General features: G+C 39.9%; 1 protein-coding gene across 1 annotated transcript in view; it reads left to right on the top strand.

Annotated features, from left to right (window-relative positions):
- The window catches only part of COG6 (component of oligomeric golgi complex 6), a 78550-nt gene that overhangs the window by 50613 nt on the left and 5541 nt on the right, over nucleotides 1-22396 (top strand). The window contains exons 11-18 of the mRNA XM_075919116.2: nucleotides 1361-1425; nucleotides 5972-6063; nucleotides 8074-8191; nucleotides 9799-9930; nucleotides 10952-11119; nucleotides 14963-15070; nucleotides 15955-16008; nucleotides 18536-18615. Coding sequence (XP_075775231.2) covers nucleotides 1361-1425; nucleotides 5972-6063; nucleotides 8074-8191; nucleotides 9799-9930; nucleotides 10952-11119; nucleotides 14963-15070; nucleotides 15955-16008; nucleotides 18536-18615 — 817 coding nt within the window. The remainder of the gene's footprint in view (nucleotides 1-1360; nucleotides 1426-5971; nucleotides 6064-8073; nucleotides 8192-9798; nucleotides 9931-10951; nucleotides 11120-14962; nucleotides 15071-15954; nucleotides 16009-18535; nucleotides 18616-22396) is intronic.

The following is a 22396-nucleotide window of genomic DNA, read 5'->3' as shown; positions in this document are numbered from 1 at the left end:
GATCAGATCATTGTTGCTGTTTGTAAACCTGAATTTTAGAAAATTCCTACCTGAATTTTCTTCAACTTAAAATTTAACCTTAATGCATTAAGACTTTTTCCCCATTTTTAACCTGTTTTTCCCCTACTATTGTGTATGTGGGCAAGAATTTATCGTTGTGCTGATGAGCACTAAAATGTGTCCTTAAAAGGGAAATGGAGAATTAGGTACATCTCTTTTAGATATTAGAAGTTACAAAATACATTCATCATGTTCTATTGTGTCAGTTGATTTTCTTTATTGGCAATGTTTTTACTTGTTATATTTCTGAGTGGCCATTGATTTATCAGTTTAGTACATTGCAACTTTAATTGAGTGTAGTTGCTGTGTTTTAGTTGCGTCTGTATAAGCAACCTCTCTCAGTCAATATAAAATGATGTGGCTTGTCCATAATCTTTCTTCTCAAGGATTATTATATTCATAATTTTTGTCTGACAGGTAATCTGTTTTGATGTAAAATAGGGAAGTCACATGTGGCCTACTGTCACCTGATTTTATTACGTCTTAACCACTCTTAGTTACAATTTACCACGTGGGCCTTATCTGAGGTTGAACTCGTATTGATGGGTTTTAAATTACAATTAGAGATGTATTGACTCTGATAATATATTTTGAGTCAATATTAAATTGAGACCTGTTCAGCAGGTATTTCCAGATGAATACATTTATGACAGTTCTGCTTACTTTTCAGCAGTGCATTTTTGTTTCATGACAAGGCAGGACAATAGGGATTATTATTGGTTGGTTTGTTTTGTGATAAAGATTTGTTTGTACTAGTCACTTGAACTAGTTAAGGTCCCAGTGCATAACTATGTGCTGTAGTAAGAAAGTGTGTGGTGAACACATAATGTATATGTATTTAATGGTGTGGACTCCTGTTATTTTGGTTTTTACCCTGTCAAAGATAAATTATAACTCTTTTTTGAGCTTCTTCAGATGGAATTAATTTTTGTCCATTATCCTCACGAAGTTCTGAAATTTGGAGAGGCATGATGACAACTTCTTGCTAGATTATTTTAGCTTGTTTTGTTGTGCGTATTCCTAAGAATTAAATATATTTCCAAAATTATGTTTGAATATAGAGTACTAAAGTGTTCATCTAAGATGCTATCTTGTGAAGTTGGAAATATGGCTTTCTGAATTTCTTGAATAGTGAATCTCAAAGTTGTCATAGACTGGTAGATTTCATTCTTGGGGTGAACGCAAATCCGTTTTTATGGAGAGGTATGACTTATGAAAAACAAAATTAGCAAATGTGAGAGAGAAAATAAATGAAAGTAAATTTGCATAATGCTTACCTTATGTTTTCTTTTAACTGTAGGTGTGGAAGAAAATATTCAAGAAGTAGTTGGGCACATCACAGAAGGTGTCTGCAGACCTCTGAAGGTGGAGAATTTTGTTTGTGTGTGCTTGTGTGCACCTTCCATGTATTACAGGTGTATTGTGTTTTTATTGCAAAATTTATTTTATCATATGTCTCAACTGAAGACAATAACCGAGTAGGTATATACCTCATTTGAATACTGAGGGATTTTATTAGGGCTTTACCAAATTCATGACCATGGAAAACGTGTCTTAGACTGTGAAATCGGGTCCCCACCCAATGAAATCTAGTCTTGTGTGCTTTTACATTATGATATACAGATTTAATGGGGGAACCAGCTTTTCTCTAATAAATGACCCTGACCAAAAAGGGATTTGAAGGGTTATTTTAAGCTGGTCATGGTATTGCCGCCCTTACTTCTGTGCTGCTTTCAGAACTGAGTGGCTGGAGGTCAGAGGCTATTAGCTGGATGCCCAGCTCCAAAGGCAGCAGCAGCGCAAAAGTAAGGGCAACAATACCATGTGATGCCACTTTCTCCACTGCTACTTCTGAGCTGGGCAGCTGAAGAGTGGCTGCAGCTGACTGAAGGCCCGGGTCTGCATGCAGCACTGCAGGAGTAAGAGTGGCAATACCATACCATACTATCCTCTGTACATCTGCTGTCGGTGATTCTGCCTTCAGAGCTGTGTGCTTGGCCAGCAGCTGCCACTCTCCAACTTCCCTACTCTGATGGTAGTGTTACCACCTACAGCAGTACAAAATTAAAGATAGCAGAACTGTAATCTGCAGTAACCCCCTACAATAACCCCTCCACCCACATAACTCCTTTTTGGTTCAGAATCCCTATAATTACAGAACTGTGAAATTTCAGATTTAAATATCTGAATTCATGACACTTATAATTTTAAAATCCTGTGTCTTTGAAATTGACCAAAATGGATTGAATTTGGTAGAGCCCTAGATTTTATTAAATTTGTTCTTATAGCACGTGTGTGTAAGTAAAAAGGTCTTCCCATTTTATATATGGTTCTGGGGCATTCTGCGTAATATCTGATATCTTCCAAAGTGCAAGGGTGTTCAGATTTGAGATTGGTAATAAAAGCTTCCCTTTTCTTTCTAGAAAAGAAAGAAAACTTCTGAACTTAGTGTTAAATTGATTTACAATATTGCATTTTGTGTTTTTCACTCAGTTACTTTTGGGTGAAATACTGACGAATACATTTAACTGAGATTCCTAATGTGTAATTGTGCAATAAATGAGAGATTAGTGGACTCCATGGTATTTTGAATCATTCTACTTCATTGCATAGAAAAGAAATGAACTCTTGTTCATTAAATGTGATGAAATACCTAAAAAACAGATTCATGCTATTGCCATGCTTATTATAATTCAGACTCCACAAAAATAACTTTAGGATAATTAACTTAAAATTAGTACATTTGCTAATAAGGCATACTTACAAGCAATCTATAAATCAAGTGTGTTAAACTAGAAGAATTAGGCTATTTCCAGGAATTGTATTTTATCTGAATAGTTAACTAATACTGTAAAATGTCTAGTGATCTAAATATTAAAAGGCAGGCAGTGGCTGACATATTCCTATGTCATTGACAGGAGATGTGAATAATTAAGAGAGGGATAGAGGAGTTAGAGGGGAGATAAAAGAAGAGGCAAAGGAGAAAGCACCATTATTCATGCAATCAAAATTGTATTTCACAACCTCTAAGGTTGTTTCTGCCAATATACCACAGCATCTTCTTTTCCATAATCATTTAAATGACAGGCGTTAATGTAGCACTTGTGTTTTAAGAGACTTATTTTTTCTTCCCTGCTTACATATTAATACATACAGGATTGCATATGATTTTGATGGTTTAGGCTTACTTATAAGCATGTCTTTTCTTGTAATTTTCTAATATTTGAAGAAATAATTTAGTTATAGGGAATAGAATTTTTCCCTATTACTTAATGATATTATATTTATGCTTGTAGATGTTAAAGGTTACTATTTTCAATCCTGTGTGTCTAAAATAAGTGAGTAAATATAAAAAGTAAGGCTGTTAACACAAGCAATTTAATGCAAAACAAATCATTCCATTTCATCATAGACGAGGCTGTGGTTTAAAATCACAACATATTTTTTCTTATTACTTAAGAGGTCTAGATATCCTACTAAAACAATTAAATTTGGAATACAGGCAGTCCCCGGGTTACGTACAAGATAGGGACTGTAGGTTTGTTCTTAAGTTGAATCTGTATGTAAGTCGGAACTGGCGTCCAGATTCAGCCGCTGCTGAAACTGATCAGTTTCAACAGCGGCTTTATCTGGAGGCCAGTTCTGACTTGCATACAGATTCAACTTAAGAACCCCAGGCATCCCCAAGTCAGCTGCTGCTGAAACTGATCAGCAGCTGATTCCAGGAAGCCCGGGGCAGGGGCTTCCTGTAGTAAGCCACCGGTCAGTTTCAGCAGCGGCTGACTTGGGGACACCTGGGGCAGAGCAGCTGGGGTGCTGCTGGGTTGGTCCAGTGGCGCCCAGAGCAGGGCTACGGGACCAACCGGCAGCGCCCCAGCTGCTGTACCACAGGCGTCCGGAGCAAAGCCGCGGAGCACGGGGGCAGCGGGACAGCCCAGACGTGCCGTGGCTATCCTGCTGCGCTCGGGCTCTGTGGCTTTGCTTTGCTTTGCTCCCCGTCCCCCTGGTCTGCAGACCAGGGGGATGGGGAGCAAAGCGGTGGAACACGCGGGCAGCTGGGCTGTCAGCTGGCCGCGTGCTCCGCGGCTTTGCTCTGCTCTGCTCTGGTCCCCATCCCCCTGGTCTGCAGACCAGGGGGACGGGGAGCAGAGCAGAGCAAAGCCGCGGAGCACGCGGCCAGCTGACAGCCCAGACGCATCTGGGCTGTCCGCTGCCCGCGTGTTCCGCCACTTTGCTTCCTCTCCCTGGTCTGCTGGAGACCAGGGAGAGGGAGGGCCCCGTTCGTAACTGCGGATCCGACATAAGTCGGATCCGCGTAACTCGGGGACTGCCTGTACATAACATCCTAGCTGTCCTGCTATAACACACAACAACAAAAACCTAAAGCAGAAAGTGTGATGATTGGTGTTAGCCTGGCAAACTTGCCTGTGGAGTGAGAACTCATAACTTTTAGCTCAATGTTTACGGTACTCACCTGGGATATGGGAGACCCAGGAACCAGTGATTTGAACTGGGGGGCTCTGACATCCCTGGTGAGTACCCTGACTTTGTTACAAAGGAGGGTCTCTCTGCAACTTCTTGCTAAAACGTGTAACTGCATAATGCCGAAAGGCTTTGCAGATGCAAAGCCAAAAAGAGGGAAATGCCTCGTTGTAGCCAAACTTAAGCTTGTACTGTATCCTCAAGGGGGTAAACTTTCGTATATGTCCTTCACTTGACACCTCATATTAATTAAATTAGACGAGGAGCTGCCTACTGTGCTGGCTTTGTAAATGCCATTCTGATGCACTTATCTTTCCGTAGTCATTATATAGGGAGCCTACATGCCAAACTCAGGCTTTCTGAATTCCCATGACTTTTTAGGAGCCTAAAATTAAGGCATGTCACACTTATTGTCACTGTGTCAAATTTTCCTTGTGAATCTGTCCTTGAAATGCCACACTGATTAGCAGACAAATCCTTTGGAAGGATGATGAATGTTTAGCAATATGTATATACATTTGTAACATAGAAGCGCATGGGGAATAGTGGTCACTGGCCATGATTGCTTCATAAAAGCCTAAAAATTGAAATTGGGACAGCTGCCTTATGATTATGTTTAGGCTGCATGTGCCACAGAGACAAAATAAGTGAGGCCTATCGTGCTCTGTAACCCAGCAACACTTGATCTAGTCAACAAGTCAGTAAAAGGATTGTCCTGTGGCATTTGAGCATAAGCTTTCATGGGTAAAAATCACTTCATTTTACAAAGAGGCTTTTACTCACAAAAGCGTATGCCCAGATAAATCTGTTAGTTGTTAAGGTGTCACAGGACTCCTCCTTGCTTTTGCAGATACGGACCAACACCGCTACCCCTCTGAGAAATAAATGTGTTGTATTAGCTTCGGATATATCCGCTTACTTGCCATTAGCATTTCTTTTCAAGATAAGTACTGGTAAGAGGTCATGACTAGGAAGTGAGATTAAATCAGTAAAATGACCTAAATAAACCCCTGAATATATCAGTTCTGATTATTTTGTGTCTCTGAGTGCCACCATTGATGATCTGTTTTATGTTAGGAGTTTTGCAGCTCTTCTTGCTAGTCAGGGTTAGGTGGGATTCCAATATTCTGATGCTAATCCAGAAAATGATCATCTTATATACAGATAACCAGCAACAAGTTACACTCAAAACTCTATGGGAAATAGGGGCATTTGTAAGGAGTGGCAAACACCTGCTTGTTTTTTGTCCTACAGCTTGCTGCAAAGAAATGCACTGTTCAAGAAGAATCCTGCAATATAAATGGACAATGTAATGTTCTTATGCTTCTTGCAAAGTTTGTTGATGAATATCTTTAATGCATTTAAAAGCACAGAGGCTCATTTTCACAATATGCATGTAACTAAAAATGATTATTTTTTGTTCCAAAAGGTCAGAATTGAGCAGGTGATTGTTGCTGAACCAGGAGCAGTTCTGTTGTACAAAATTTCTAATCTTCTCAAGTTCTATCATCATACAATCAGGTATATGAAATTACTAAACACATTAAGTAAACCATCTGTTTGAACATGCATCAATTCTGATACTTTAAAAAAATACTGCCTCTGTTTATTTTGCTTTGTTTTTCTGACTGTTTTCAGCAGGTTATGGAGCGGAGAGACAACTCTGACCTGTGACAGCAATGATTTTAAAAAAAATCTGTCTGTAAGCAGAAAAAAATTGTCTGCATAGAGACATTCTTTATCACTTTGTGGTGTTATAGAAATTGAACTGTACACAAAAACTACATTAAAAGAACATTAAGATTACAAAATTAAACACTCAAAAGTTAGTAAATGCCAGAATTAAAGTTACCTGTGCAAATCTTAGCTTCAACTCGAATTCTTTACAAGTCTCTGAATATGTACATTGTTTTCCCATGCTTTTATCCTGGTAGTTTTTCATGGGAATGATAAAAAACGTATTCGTGACATAAAGTCAACCTGCCCTACTCTAAAGCATTAAACAGTGTAATTTCTCATTAAAACAGTTGTAAGAATTTTTTTAGCATAAGTTAAACAACATATTTTCCCCTAATGTTGTTCTCAAAATGGCTGAACAATTTTTGCTAAAACTTTCCAAAAGAAGGGGGTGAGGAAGAAAACCAGAATAAATTTTTTAGCCCAAACAGTGAAAAGTTTGGTAATTACAAACAACTGAAAAACGTCTTGTAATGAGACGTGTTTGGCACCTTTAACTGTAGGTATTACTGTCTGTAATGTATTGTTTCAGGGTCAGAGATTATACTACTGGTTTTACTAGCCAAGTGGTTTTGTCAAAAAATAGAACAAACAGAAGGGTAGCTTTACTGTAGGAAGGTCTAATTTGAGAGGTGGTGACGTTTCTAGGGCTGGTGGTCCTTTGAAAACCAAGCAGCTATTTTTTAAGGCTGTCACATTAGTCCCACTCAGATATAATGGTTGAACTTGGGATCATTTTTAGTTTAGAAGACAAGCTCATATGCAAAAAGTGTACAGAAAAGTTTCATGGCATATGGGTATAAAACAGTTGTGAGTATATCCAGTAAATTGTACATTTCCAGTAGCAAAGCATGAACTCTAACACTTAAAAATGTACAATTTGTACATGAGGAGAAACATTTACTTGGAAAGTAATGGGGGTGTAATGACACTATCAATACTTCTCATATTTAGACTTTGTTCTCTATAGCAAAAACATAGTTGAGTGTTTTTCCATTTTATTTAGAGAAACAGTAGCATGTTTCTAGCTCATCTTGAACAAATAAAATAGCACATATGTACTGCATTTTTTGCTATATAACTGAAAAATTAGCATTTTCTCTTGTTGGTTTTAAACATTAAAACGAACCAAAAAAACCAACCAAGGCAAAACTTGTATTGGATGCTTAAGAAATTTCCTTTTTAGCAAAACTGTAATGCCAATATTATTTTAATGAATATATTATTTTTTATATCCTGGATGGTAATGCTTGTTCTCACTAAGCATCCTAACGTACAAATTATTAAAATTAGATAATAGGGGAAGCTGTTTCCTGTGAACAGGAAAGCAGTTTCCTTTATGAAAGCTCACTATGCATTTCCATCTTTTAGACTTAGGGTTCGTCTAGACTACCGGGTTTTGTCGACAGAAGTTTTGTCGACAGTATCTGTCGACAAAGAGCGTCCAGACACATTGAGTTCTGTCGACAAAGCAAGCTGCTTTGTCGACAGAACCCTGTAGTCTAGACACAACCCTACAGGCAATAACTGTCGACAGAACTCTGTCGACAGAAGGTGTTATGCCTCGTAAAATGAGGTATACCAGCGTCGACAAAACTGCTGAGTTCTGTCGACGTTATGTCGACAGAACTCATCGGTAGTGTAGACGGTATAGTTTTGTCGACAAAAGTCCACTTTTGTCGACAAAACTCAGTAGTCTAGACACACCCTATGTGTTATATTCTTGAACATTATATTGACTAAAATATTCATATTTTTCTTGGATTTAACTAAATATTTTCTTTTCGGTTTCAGTGGTATTGTGGGAAACAGCGCAGCCACATTGTTAATCACAATAGAAGAAATGCATTTGTTAAGCAAAAAGATATTCTTCAATAGTCTGAGCCTACATGCAAGTAAACTAATGGAAAAGGTTTGTTTCAGAAATGTAAACGTGTCATATTTTAAAAGAAATCCTAATTTTTCTTTAATGGAGTAAAGATCAGTTGTTTACATTTTGTTTCATTATCTTAAAGTTGACCATGTTGCTGTGCCCTTTATAGCAGCGGTTCCCAACTGCTGGGCCACAGCGGCTCTGGGGGCTGGGGTACACCGCTCTCACCCCAGCTGTTGGGAGAGGCATGTCTTGCACCACCTCTCAGCCAGCCAGCACTGGGCAAGAGCGAGTCTCCTCCCAGCCATGGAACAGCGCTTCCCTGTGTGACAGGAAGGCTTCATGGAGCTGCTCCGCGTGGCCCTCCTGCCACACAGGGAATTTATAATGGAGATTGCCTAGAACTGGAAGGGACCTTGAAAGGTCATCTAGTCTAGTCCCCTGCCTTCTCAGCAGGACCAAGTACTCATCCCTGATGAATTTTTGCCCCAAATCCCTAAATGGCCTCTGCAAGGATTGAACTCACAACCCTGGGTTTAGCAGGCCAATGCTCAAACCACTGAGCACTCCTCCACAGCTAGGAGGCAATCCTGTGCTGCACAGCCCTCCCACGGCGCAGTGAACCACTTTTTTTGCGGCCAGGAGGAAACTACTTCTGTATCTAGAAGCCGGGTGTACCATTTGAATTGTAGAAGTGCTTTGGCTGCAGAGGAAGCACACAGCTTTTACAGTAAGTGTTGTGCAATCAGCATACACCTTGCTATATGTGCATATTACATTAGTAGTACTGGTACAAAAAAATGGATAGAAGCCAGAAGAATCTGGCGCAACCCTCTGTGTTTACAGTGGTAAACAAAATGTCTTGTGGACTGCCCATAGAACCCTGATGAGCCGCAGATTGGGCTGTACCATTGAGCTATGCCCTATCAAAAGGAATGTGATCTACATTTTCTGTTTGTTCAATCTGTTAATCAACAACAGGGAGATAATTCACAGTGCCTTAATTGTTTACTAAATATACAGATTATGAAAGTGTATGAACAAGAGGAAAATTGTCCTCCATTTTTGGTTAAGATTTTATTCAAGAAAGTTCTGTTATCCTAGCCTCTGTGGGGAATTTGTAGCACAGTCATTGCAAGATTTTTTTCTATTTGATAACCTCTATTCCTTTGATTACTTTTCTTCCCCTGGAGACTGTACAAGGTGTCTAAATTATTTCTCCATTATCAAGTGTTATATAAAGAGTATAACGAGTTAGTCACTTCAGCACTCTAAATTTCAATAAAAATAATTTGTGAAGTTTGTATTACCATTCCTCTTCGTTTTAGTTTACAAGCCACTACAGATTTTAATTTTGCTAATTTCTAAAGCAGCCATGATGCTAGTTGCTAACTTTAATGCTGACCATGACTGAGATGCTAAGAGAAGGTTGGTTTTGTTTATTGCGAGTGAGTAATAAGTGGTATTGTAAGCAAGTATATTTTGAAAAAGTTATTGATCTGTCTAGTGTCAAAATATTGAATGCCATCTCTGCTTGACTGTGTGGCTTTATGAATAGCTGATTGATACCTAGTAACATGGATACATGCTGCTTATTATTTCCTGTGAATATGACACAAGTAGAGAATAAACACTTGGTTGTTTAGGTTGAACTCCCACCACCTGATCTTGGCCCAAGCTCTGCACTGAATCAAACACTTGCATTGCTACGAGAGGTTCTGGCATCCCATGACTCATCTGTTGTGCCCCTGGATGCTCGTCAAGCTGACTTTGTGCAGGTATAATTTGTACAATTCATTTGAGCACAGAGAAATATGTATATAGTTGGTATCAATATACAAAATCCTGAAGAGGCATGAATTTCTTGTTTTGTCTGTGTGGCTGTGTCTACATTGGCGCGATCTTGTGCCAAAGCGGCCACTTTTGCGCAAAAACATGCTGCCTGTCTACACTGGCGGGGATTTCTTGCGTAAGAACACTGACGTTCTAATGTGTGAAATCATTGCTTCTTGCACAAGAACTATGATGCTCCCGCTCAGGAAGAAGCCCTCTTGCACAACTGTTCTTGCACAAGAGGCCAGTGTAGACAGGCAACATGAATTTCTTGCGCAAGAAAGCCCGATGGCTAAAATGACCATTGGAGCTTTCTTGAGCAAGAGAGCGTCTACACTGGCACAGATGCTCTTGCTCAGAAGCACATCTCTTTTGCAAAGGCACATGCCAGTGTAGACGCTCTCTTGTGCAAATACTTAAATCAAAAATTCTAGCATTAAAGAGTATTTGCGGAAGATCATGCCAATGTAGGCGTAGCCCAATTGTTTTTAGGCTCTTTCCCACCCCCAGATTGTAATACTGATAAGACTGTGGCTAATAAAATGGATAGTTATATCACAACATGGAATGCCATAATGCAATTCCCGTCTTCTACTATCCTGTTGAGAGTTTACGTATTTTCCAAAGTTACATTTATATACTGTGAACATATGCTTGGTCCTGCTCCAGTGTCAGTTGGTGGATCAGATGTCCTGTTGGCCCCTCCCAGCCATACATTTCTTTGATTCTGTGCATCCCCAGTCTTCTTTTTGAGTTGCTCTATCTCCTGCAAGGGTAAAATTTGTTCTTTTCAGGTTCTTCTGCCACACCCTCCATTCTGATAGCTGGTCAAGAGCTATTTTCCACTAGATCTCATTTCTTTTTGTTTTGCTTTGGAAAATAAATTGATAAAGACAAAATGGTCATTATCCCACAAGTCTAGAATCTCATGAAACATTTTCCCCTCTTGTTTATATTTCCCTTTAGGTTCTGTCTTGTGTGCTAGATCCATTATTACAGCTGTGTACTGTATCTGCTAGTAATTTAGGCACAGCTGACATGGCAACCTTCATGGTAAATTCACTTTATATGATGAAGACTACCCTGGCTCTCTTTGAATTCACTGACAAACGTCTGGAAATGTTACAATTTCAGGTAAGTGTCAACAATAAGTAGAAAGCTAATCTCATATTGTTTTGTAGCTGGCAAGACTTAAATAGCAGGCATAATCAGCATTTTCAAATATGGGTGCCTTAAGCTAGGCTTATAAATCCATATGTAGGCACCTAAATGAGGCATTTTCATGGGTGCTGAACAGCCCCACTTCGACTAAAATCAGTGACAGCTGAAAGTGCATAGCATTATTGAAAATTACACCTCTTTCTTAGGCACCTAAACATTGATTTTAGGAGTCACGTTTCAGGACTCAGGTTTGAAAATTTTGGCCTGTTTTTTATCTGAATGTAAATCAATATAAGTGAAAGTATTTATTATTCTAGTGACTCATTTTAAGACAAGTGATCTGAAATACTTAAAGCAAATGGAAGTATAAACAATATAAAAAACATCCCTAATGACCTACTCCTGGGGGGAATTCTGCACTTCTGTGTGCACACAATTAATGTGCCATGCATATTTTTAATTAATTAGCAGAAAATAGCTTCTGCCTTTTTCCCTACCATGTGGCACTATGGTGCTAGAGCAGAGCAGCCACTTCTGATCAGCTACGGAACAAAGAGAGGAGATAAGGGGAGACTGATAGCATTGGTCTGCTGTGGGGATCACAGAGGAGATCATAAGGGCTAGTAAAATGGAAATTCAGGGCCTCTGGGAAGAGGGGTTCAGGGACACATGAGGATGGAGAGAGATGATGTCTTGGTGGTGGAGCTCATGGACTGGGGTGTGCAAGGACATATTGTGGTGCAGGGATACCCGGGGACAGCAACAGATATATCTGACTGAATGGGAGATGCTAAGGGTCAGGCAGGGTCTGCATGTGAAAAGCTCCAGCAGTCTCTCCCCATCTCCCTAAAATCCTGTTTCATACTTTTCCCGTCCATACACAATAACCTGCCAAGTTGACATCCTGGTTTCTTCTCAGCAATTACTCCCCCTTTCCTCAGCTCCTCTGTTACCCCTGCCTTCCCCAAGCCTTTGCACTGCCTCTGAGGTGGTGCAGAAAATACAGTTCTCTATTGTAGTTTAAACGATTCCTGGGCTGAATTATGCAGCTGCTCCGGCTGTGGATGGATCATAGGCCATGAATTTGAGATGCTTGAACTAGACAATTTGGTGAGCTTTTCTGGCCTCAAATTATGAGTAATCAAATTCTATTTCCTTATATCTGGGAATACATCCATGCTAGGATTAGATACTAGCTTCTCCCCTCCCCCAATATTTTTTTTACTAAACATACCAAAATATTGTAATATTATAATATTAAAATAAGTAATCGTAACACTATCCACAGTTCACTAAGACATTCAAATATAGGCTTTTTAAACTTAATTTGGAACACATTGGGCACAACCCATATTTAGAGATTAATGCCCACAACTTGAATCCCATGTCCAGGTTTGTTCTTTAAAATGTTTCCTTGCTATCCAAAGAAACCCCTTGTGTTTCCTAAGTTTTTAATTAGTGACTCTCCTGTCATATTTACGAGGATATTACAGGAGGTTTATCCCTTATGCCTCTTCATTGTCACCACTATGCCATTAGCATTACAAACTGTGGTACTTGAAGTGGTACTTGAACTAATAAAAAAATCCAGTTAGTCTAAAACCAAACTAGTAGTGAGTGTTAAGATAATTCTAGAATTCGTTTGTTCTGCAATTTAAGACCTAGAGACTAAGTGGGAAACATTTGCTACTAATCCAGATACTGAAATCACTGTATTCAGATACTAGGCTTTCCTAAGAGATCAGGAGCAAAATATGTATTGTAGTCTTGTTTCGATAAATTCTTTAGAAGTTTATGATCTCTCTTGATATCAAACATTTGTAGGATACCTAATAAAGGTTCTGTATCAGTTATATCTATTAAATTGGACTCTTTGTGCTGTAATAGAAGTTTGGGTTTCTTGTATAAACTAGAAGAGAAATTAAGCAAATTGAGGACTATGTATTTTTTAAAAGTATATATTGTCACCTCTTTCTAAGGCCACTCAAACCTGAAAAAGAAAATTGCTGCTTCTTTAGGTTGATTTGATTGTATTTGGGTTCTTTGTTTATAATCTCCAGCAAAGTTGCAGTTGCACAAAAATTGTAAAATTATTCCCAATAGGATGATCTAGATGTCACCAAATTAAATTAATAGGTAGCAGGTTTAAAACAAACAAAAGGAAGTTTTCTTCACGCAGCCCACAGTCAACCTGTGGAACTTGTTTCCAGAGGATGTTGTGAAGACCAGGACTTCAACAAGTTCCAAAAAGAACTAGATACATTCATGAAGGTTAGGTCCATCTATACTTAATAGCCAGAATGGGTAGGAATGGTGTCCCTAGCCTCTGTTTGTCAGGGGCTGGAAATGAATGACAGGAGAGGAATCACTTGATGATTACCTATTCTGTTCACTCCCTCTGGGGCATCTGGCGTTGGCCACTTTCAGAATACAGGATACTGGGCTATATCAGCTGAGGCCAACCCGCAGCTCATGAGCCACGCAGCTATTCCCCCCAAAAAGTGTGGCTTACGAAGCCACTCCTGTGCCCTCCCCAAATGTCCCCCGGCTTTCCCTCCCTTCCCCCGGCTTCCCTATGCTCACCAGGTCGGCGATTCAAAATTGTGCCCAAGATAGTGGCCATCACCGGGAGCCTGATATGGCTAAAAAGCTTAAGCTTGCTTGCTCCTTAAAGGGGCAGCCTCCTTTTTTTTTAGCTTGACAATTCTGGTGCGGCTGTTTGCATTTCTTCCGCCACTGTTTCGGCTCTCTTTGTTAAATGGGTTGGCCACCCGTGGGCTAGATGAACCTTTGGTCTGACCCAGGATGGCTGTTCTTACGTTCTTATTCTATGAATATATGGGATTTTTGATGTTTCAGAAGTAATAGGGAAGCATTTTCTGAAGATGATAAAAGCAAAGTTGACTTTATATACAGCTCTTCATTGCCTCATTTTTGAATAGGTGCTTGTAATTAACTTTCTTTAAAATAAATTAAATGGTCTTTTAATCCTATACTGATTTTCTAACTGATTTAGATTGTTTTTATTTTCTTTGTGCAATTTAATGATTTTATTATTTTGTTTGATCATATAGCTATATCTTGCACTCTTCAGCATTTTCAATAAGAATTTAAATATTTCTGTCATGTAGTTGCAATGAACTATATCATTCCATTTTTGATATTTTACAACAGATTGAACCTCTCTAGTCCAGAACTCTGTGGTCCAGCAACATCCGAAGTCCAGCATGATTTTAATAACTGAATGGCCATTTATGTGTGCAGCCTAGTTTCCCATGAAGTTTGTTTACAGCCACTAGTCGTGACCCTGTGTTCTGTGTTGTTTAGCTCTAATTTACCTCTAAATGTCTTCTAAGAGCCAAGTAAGCAGTGGAAATATTGATAATGAGGCTCGACAATACTGACCTCCCATGGTCCAACAAATTCTTTGACACCTTTGGGACCTGAACGGAGCCAAACCAGACTAGAGAGGTTCAACTTGTATAACTTTTTGAAGAATTAAATTCTTAATGTTTGTCTTTCATGGCAATGGATTTTTCAGATTTGAACATTTAGGACGTAGTATTACAATATGGATAGACCGGCATGTCCAAGACAACCACCTCTAGAGTTAGTGAGGGGGTTTCATCTGAGCACAGGGTCTGCCTACGTAGAGCTTTTGGCAAAATCCTCTTGAACAAATATGCTAGCATATTTGTTTTATGTAGGTGCTCATTCTCCTTTTATGCTGAGCTGATTTTTATGGATGACTACTAAACTGTCACTTTGTAGCGTACAAATAATTTCTACCTAATATTTCTTGCTTTCAAATTTCAGATTGAAGCACATTTGGATACTCTAATAAATGAACAAGCTTCCTGTGTGTTGACTAGAGCCGGTCTAAGTTGCATATACAAGTCTATACAGCAGCACAAACCAGAGCATGTAAGTATTTACTTTCTCAGCAGTGAATGGCATACATAGCATCACATTTTCAACAGTTTCAGTCAAAACTGTCTGTTCTCAGTTGTGACTCTCAACTTTAAGATCATCAGAACTATCTTGCCAATTTTTTACTATCTGCTGAAACCCTTGAATCTTAGCTCATCTTTTCATGCAGCTTATTTGTGATATTACAAATATTATTACATTTCTTTGTTTTCAGACAGATTTTTGTTTTTTGTCTCTTAACTTCAGTGAACTCAAAATTCTCCTAAGAGGTCTCCATGATTAAAAATGAAAATTAAGCATGTGTTTAGAGAGAGGGTAGTATGGAGAGGAGGGTACTTAGATTTACTGTTGTTGTTTCCTAAACCTGTGGAGGGGAGGGAGGGAGAAGAGAGAGAGAATCCCCAACACAGTGGGGAAATAATGTTAAACAAGCATTTTTAAAACCTAGTAATCCCCATTAAGATACTAAATTTGATTTCCTGGTCAGCAGAGGCCCATTCCTATTCTAAACCTGTTTTCAAACTCTGTTCTAGATTATACTGATTCCATGAAACAAATTATAATACCGCAAAATGGTGGGGACTGTAGAGATATTTGGTAATGAAAAGAGAGGAGAGGATGGTTTGAGGACACATGAGGAACGCAGTTTTAGTTTTAAAAAGTTATGGGAAATAAGTGGCCTGTTTCAGTGAATGTATTACTGCTTTCCTATGCCTGCTGGTGTAGTTGTTGCCATTATAACAGGTAGTGGGACATGCTCCCTGTTCCCAAAGATTTTACAATCTAGTACTGGATTACAATAAAATATTAATCTATAATTATTTTCACATTTTATCCACTCGTGTAAAACACTGTTTATTTGGATTACCTATTTTTAGGGTCCTCTGGCAAACATGCCTAGTTTGGATTCAGTGTCACTGAAGGCTGCAATGGTGAGCTTTTTGCAATTTCATATTGAGCCGTGTTGTTGCTCTGACTTTTGGAGGGATATTGTTATAGTTGTAAGCTAAAATATTTATCTAAGAATCTGCATTATGTTTTTGTAGCTTAATATCCATCCATCCATCCATCCATCCATCCCTCTCTAAGAGGTTTAAGAAAAAATTCTAAGAAAAACATACATAATATACTAAATTAAACTTGTAGCTATTGTGGCAGAGCTTCTATTCCCCTGTAATGGGTCCTGCACTTCTGGGTAGCTGTATGATGAGTATTCTCTCTTCCTGTCTGGAAAAAATATCAACTCACTGTTTAATTCCTCTCCTCAGTATCTCACTATAGCTGATAGTCTAACCTCTTTACTAATAATAATTTGTTAAACCTACAGTGTACTGAAACTGTGACATAGGACCAGGACCTAACTTTTGAGCGTCACTGAATTATTTGCATAAAATGAAAGCTTTACTTTTCCCTATTATTTATACCTATAATTCCTATATTTCAAAGCACTGAGGCAAAAGAAATCTCAGGTGATTAGAACTCATTAGAATTACTATTTGCTCTCAGCAATTCAAAATATTTCACTGTGTAATATTATTGTAAGTAAATCTTTGGTTCTCAAGGCTTAGAAACTTGATAGCCTTATTACCAGTTCACAAATAAGTTTATATTTATACTACTTCAGCAGGTCAAATGCCCACTATTAGAAACAATGAAACTATTCCAAAAAACACAACCCTGATTGTTTGTTTTTATTATGTGATGCAATATAACTTCTTGGACTATAGTAATGACCCAACATAACATTACAGAATTTCTTTGTGACATGACTGCTATGGAAACAGTTGAAAAAAAATGTAAACTCTTCAAGTCTTTTAATCAGCTTTATAATAACAAACGTTACCATTTGAATCAAAATGCCCCATTGTATTCTTGAATAATTTCTGATTAAGATGAATGATCTTTTTTCTTTTCCAAACAATATGATGTATTAAGACCTACAGCTAGATGAAAACATAACTATGACTATAAGGGTCATAGAATCAAAACCAAATACACAGTTTGGCTTAATTCTGTTAGGAGTGCCTTCTGTCATAACACATATTGTGGCATGACTCAGGCCAAGAGAGTAGCAGAAAACAGGTATATTAGTCTCTTGTTAAACAAGTTCCTGTTTCCCTGGTAACCAAATAAGGCCAACTTCTGGTTCCTTAAGACACCTGGAATCAATCAAGAATCCACGTTAACTAGTGGAGGCACTTAGGTTAATTAAAAGACCTGGAGGAGATCAAGGATCAGCTGGAATAGGTTAAAAAGCCATTCCTTCAATCAGTTCAGTAGTGTGCTAGGAGGACATACTACTGGAGAGCAGGAACACATTTAGATACCAGGAGGGAACCCTGCAGGTACAAAAGTCAGGGGTAGGAGCGCCATGCCCAGGGCACAGCCCATTTGGGCCTGAGGTCTGAGGAAGGTAAATCCCTGCTCCAGTGGAAAAGGCTGACTTAAGAAATCCAGTCTGTTGCCTCTGTGCTCTCAGTGAGGCCACCAAGGGCTAAAAATTTCCCCCCTCCCTTTTACTCCTGCTAGCTGATAATGAGCATTTAACCTGATGAAGCAGTATAAATATACGCTTATTTGTGAACTGGTAATAAGGCTATCAAGTTTCTAAGCCTTGAGAACCAGTTTTACATACAATAATATTACACAGTGAAATATTTTGAATTGCCGAGAGCAAATAGTAATTCTAATGAATTCTAATCACCTGAAATTTCTTTTGCCTCAGTGCTTTGAAATATAGGAATTATAGTTATAAATAATAAGGAAAAGTAAAGTTTTCATTTTATGCAAATAATTCAGTGAAGCTCAAAAGTTAGGTCCCGGTCCTACGTCACAGTTGATTTTTTGTTTGTTTTTGGGGGTGTTAAGTTTCATTACACTGTAAGTTTAAAAACAAATTATCTTTTAATGCTTTTCATCTTAAAGAATGTACAAATGTTAAATGGCACAGATGCAATCTCACAGTTCAATAGCTAGTTACAAATGAACTGTCAATCTTCTCAAAAAAACTTTAAAGTACAATTCTCTGAAAAGGTGACTACATAAACAAATGGCATTTTAGAGTTCCACAGCTACTTGAATCCAGTGATTTCCATATAAAACTTGCTGAGTTCATAAATGAAAAAAAGTATTTTTTTCGGAACTCTAGGCTTAAAACACTTACACTGGGTTGTGTAGGTCATGCTGTATATTTTGTTTCATACACTGTCACTGTAAGTAAAGATTCTGCAGACAAAAATCTACCCTTTTATTATGTCTATGTAGCCTTTTTTTCTTCATTTTATGTTGTAAAATAACACCAGTGCAACTCAGTTGTGTTGAGTGGAATTGCAGCTGTGTTTCTGCAAATGAACAATATACTAAACCCTCCCTGTAAACCTACATTCCTGTAAAATATTTTTGGTGCTTTGGGGTGGTATATTTTGCCAAACTCTCTTAACTTTTTATTACTACTTCTAGGTTCAGTTTGATCGTTACTTGTCTGCTCCCGATAATCTGTTAATGCCACAACTGAATTTTCTTCTTAGCGCTACTGTGAAGTAAGTGTTTTGACTGAATGTTTGTTCTCTGCCTTTTTGGTGTGCAAAAACAAAGACATGAGTGGAATAGAGCAGACTGTTAGAAGTGGAATTATTCAACTGTAAATGCTGTTCAGATATGCTTTCAGGTTTTATTTTAATTTGTTTTGGTTACACTTTCTTGAGCAAGAAGTTAGTAAGGGGTAATTTTATAATTTTCTAAATTAGCTACTCCAGAGTCCATCAACATACTGACATGACAAATACAGACTGGAAATAAGGCATGCATTTTTAAACTGTGTAATTAACCATTGGAACAATATACGGTTGTGATAAATCCTCCATCACTGACAATTTTTAAATCAAGATTGGATGATTTTCTAAAAAATCTGCTCTAGTAATTATTTTGGCAAAGTTCTATGAAAGGCAGACTGGATGATCAGAAAGATCCCTTCTGACCTTGGTGAACCAATGAGTCACACTAACTTCACAGTTCTCCTCTGCCTTTAACACTGCATTTTTACATCAAAAGCTAAGTATGGGACACTTGAAGCCCACTTAATTAGCCTCATTCGCTAATTTCTGTTATAAATAACTTGGTTTCTGTTATTTCTGCTCCAACTCATCATCTGATGAAGTGGGTTTTCCCACAAAAGCTCATGACACTATATATTTTTGTTAGTCTTTGAGGCCATGTCTACACTAGGAAAGTATTTCAAAATTACTCAATTTGACTTAGTTCGAATTTGTTAAATCAGGAGTTAACATGTCCACAGTACAGGGAAGCCTCGAAACTAGTCCATAGCAGGCTCCATTATTGTTGATGAACTACCTTGGACTTAGAGCCCCAGGAAACACGGGGGAGTAATTAGTTTGAATTACTCTTGGGAGTAATTATTTTGAAATAACACTGGAATGTCCACACCTACTATTATTTCGAAATGACTATTTTGGAATTAGCGTTACTCCTGATGAACAGTAGGAGTATAGATTTCGAATTCCATGACCCATTATTTCAAAATAACGGCTTTGATAGTATGGACACTCGTTTATATCAGCGGTTCCCAACCTTTTCCAGATGGGGACCCATTTTGACAATTGAGGAAGACTTGGTGACCCTGGGCAATTCAAAAAATGTGTGAATGGCTCCTTAAGAGCTACCTGGGGAGACACCTGGCGACCCTTTTGAAATGTAATGGCGACCCATAGGTTGGGAAAACCTGGTTTATATAGCTGCCTCTCTGAGACTAATCTATTTAGAACAGAGGTGGCCAACCTGTGGCTCTTGAGCCAGGTGCGGCTCTTTGCTCACAGAAATGCAGCTATCAGGGTTACGGCTTGTTCGGAGCCACATGCCTGCATTGTACACACGCCCCAGTTCCTGGAGGGAGAAGTGCGTGGCTGTGGCAATGGTAGCTCCGGTGAGACCCAGGCATTGGGTTAGAATGGGAGAAGTCTGGGGGGGCCTGGGTCTGGGTCTGGAGGAGAGGGAGGGCATTGGGCTAGGGAGAGGGCTGGAGGTACCTGGCTCTGTGGGGAGGGATGTGTGGCTCTTTGCACTACTATCCACAGTTCTTTTAGCTCTTCGTGTCTAACTGGTTGGCCACCCCTGATTTAGAATATGTTCCCTGCATCATTATCAGTTTTTTATCGCTGTTGGGAATTGGTTTTGTTATTTTATAAGCCTTGCAAAGATATGTGAAATATGCAATTCCCCATATAACATTTTTTATCTCTATTTCTACATCAACTTTACAGAATTCTGCAACCTCTTTGCACATCACCGTAAAATACTGATATTCTTGTGTCATTTAATATAGTGCTACAATTAGTTTTTGCTGAATTTTGTAACTTCCATTTTAATATTCAAAGTAAGGATTTTATTATGGATCTTTCTCCTCTTGTTTTCATAAAAATATTTTAAAATGACAGATATGGGCATACTCAACCCTGAGGCTAGGATATGTCAAAAATTTCTTTCCAATTAAATGTGAAGCTTGTGAAGATATTATATAACATTTACATGCAAAAAAAATTATAGAGGCTACATGATCAAAAAGTGTCTTGTCGCTATTTTTGGCACTTTGTGAAAATACAGATTATATAGTATCATATGAAAAACTGTTACTATGACATTGAATGTATTATTTTAATACTATAGAATCAGCAATATTAACTGTCCATTTGCATGTATGTGTTGCACAGGACACTGTCTTGCCACTAAAATAATTGTATATATGACTGAAAAATTATTTTTGCAACTATAAAGTTAAGAATCACTAGGGGACTGTGCCCCCTGCTTGCTATACACACCAACACCCCCCCAGCCACTGTACTCGCCAGCTCCCCTCCAACCCTCCAAAAACCCCAACCCTCATTGATGTGCCCCCCAACTGAAACACCTCACTACCCTGGTGCTCCAATCCCATGGTGGGGGGAGGGGTAGGGAAGACTAAGGTTCAAGACTTCATACCAGATTAACTCCTATGTGGTTCCAGGGTTAGTGGACTTTTGTGGGCCCGGCTAAGCTCTGGGGTGAGGCCAAAAATGGGGGTTAAGTGTGTAGGACAGGGCTGCCAGTGATTGAGCTAAGAATGGGGGTGCAGGATCTGGGCAGGGGGTGAAGGTGCAAGGTTTGGGTAGGAGGTGGGGTGAAGGTGCAGTGTCTGGCCAGGAGGGAAGGTGGAGGAGCAGATTGGGAGTGGATAGGGTGTCTGGCCAGGGGAGAGGTGTAGGAGCAAGAGAGTGTGCAGGAGCAGGTTGAGAGTAGGGTGTGAGTTAAGGGGGAGGGTGCAGGAGCAGGATGGGGATAGGGTGTCTGGCCAGGGGGGAGGGTACAGGAGGGAACCGGGAGTGCAGGATCTCGGTGGAGGGTATGTGTGAGGGGGGTGGAATGCGGGTTCTTGGCTTGGGGTGTATGAGTGAGCATGCCGCGGGTGCAGAGTCTCAGCAAGGTGGTGAGTGAGAGGTCTGGGGGTGTGTCTTGGCTTGAGGGGGGTGAGGGTTAGAGTCTTGGCAGGGCAGTGAGCGAGCGGACTGGGGGTGCTGGGTATCAACTGGGGGGGTATGAGTGAGAGAGCAGGGGGTACAGAGGGTCTTGGTTTAAGGAGATGGGAGTGTGGGGTTTCAGCAGAGTGATGAGTGAGTAGGCTGGGGGACGCAGGGTCTTGGTGGAGGGAGTATTTGAGGGAGGTGGGGGCACAGGGTCTTGGCTTGGGGTATGAATGAGTGGGCTGGAGGTTTAGGATCTCGGCAGGGTGGTGAGTGAGCGGGCTGAGGGTTCGGGCTCTTGGAAGGAATGTGGGGGGGAAGTAGGATCTGGGCTGGGAGTACAGGGTCTCAGCAGAGTGGTGAGTGAGGGGACTGAGGGTGAGGGGTCTCAGCTTGGGGGGTATGAGTGAGGGGGTTGGACTTGCAGGGTCTCAGTGAAAGGGGTGAGTGAGCGGGCTGGTGTTCAGGGTCTTAGCAGGGCAGTGAGTGAGTGAGCTGGGAGTGAGGGGTCTGGGGATTAGGAGAGGGAGGCCACTTACTTGCTTTCACGTGGCTCCCAACCCCATGTTTCAGGTACCGCCTGCTGCTCCTATTGGCCAAATTCCAGAGTAGCGTCCCTGCGCTTCTGTTCCCCCAGCCAGGAGAGTGGGGAGGGAAGCGGCAGCACGCACAGCTGCTTCTAGCTGCACTTCTTCCCCCCCAAACCGGATCTGGTGGGGAGCTTTGGGGCTTTCTGTCCTCCAGGCCACCGCTGATGCTCCAACCTCGCAAGGTGGTTGTGAGGCTGGAGCGCCAGCATGGGCTCCCTGCT

The sequence above is a fragment of the Pelodiscus sinensis genome, chromosome 1, assembly GCF_052426305.1.
Source record: "Pelodiscus sinensis isolate ZL-2025 chromosome 1, ASM5242630v1, whole genome shotgun sequence".
Lineage (NCBI taxonomy): Eukaryota > Metazoa > Chordata > Testudines > Trionychidae > Pelodiscus > Pelodiscus sinensis.
This window is presented reverse-complemented; position numbering and strand designations above follow the sequence as displayed.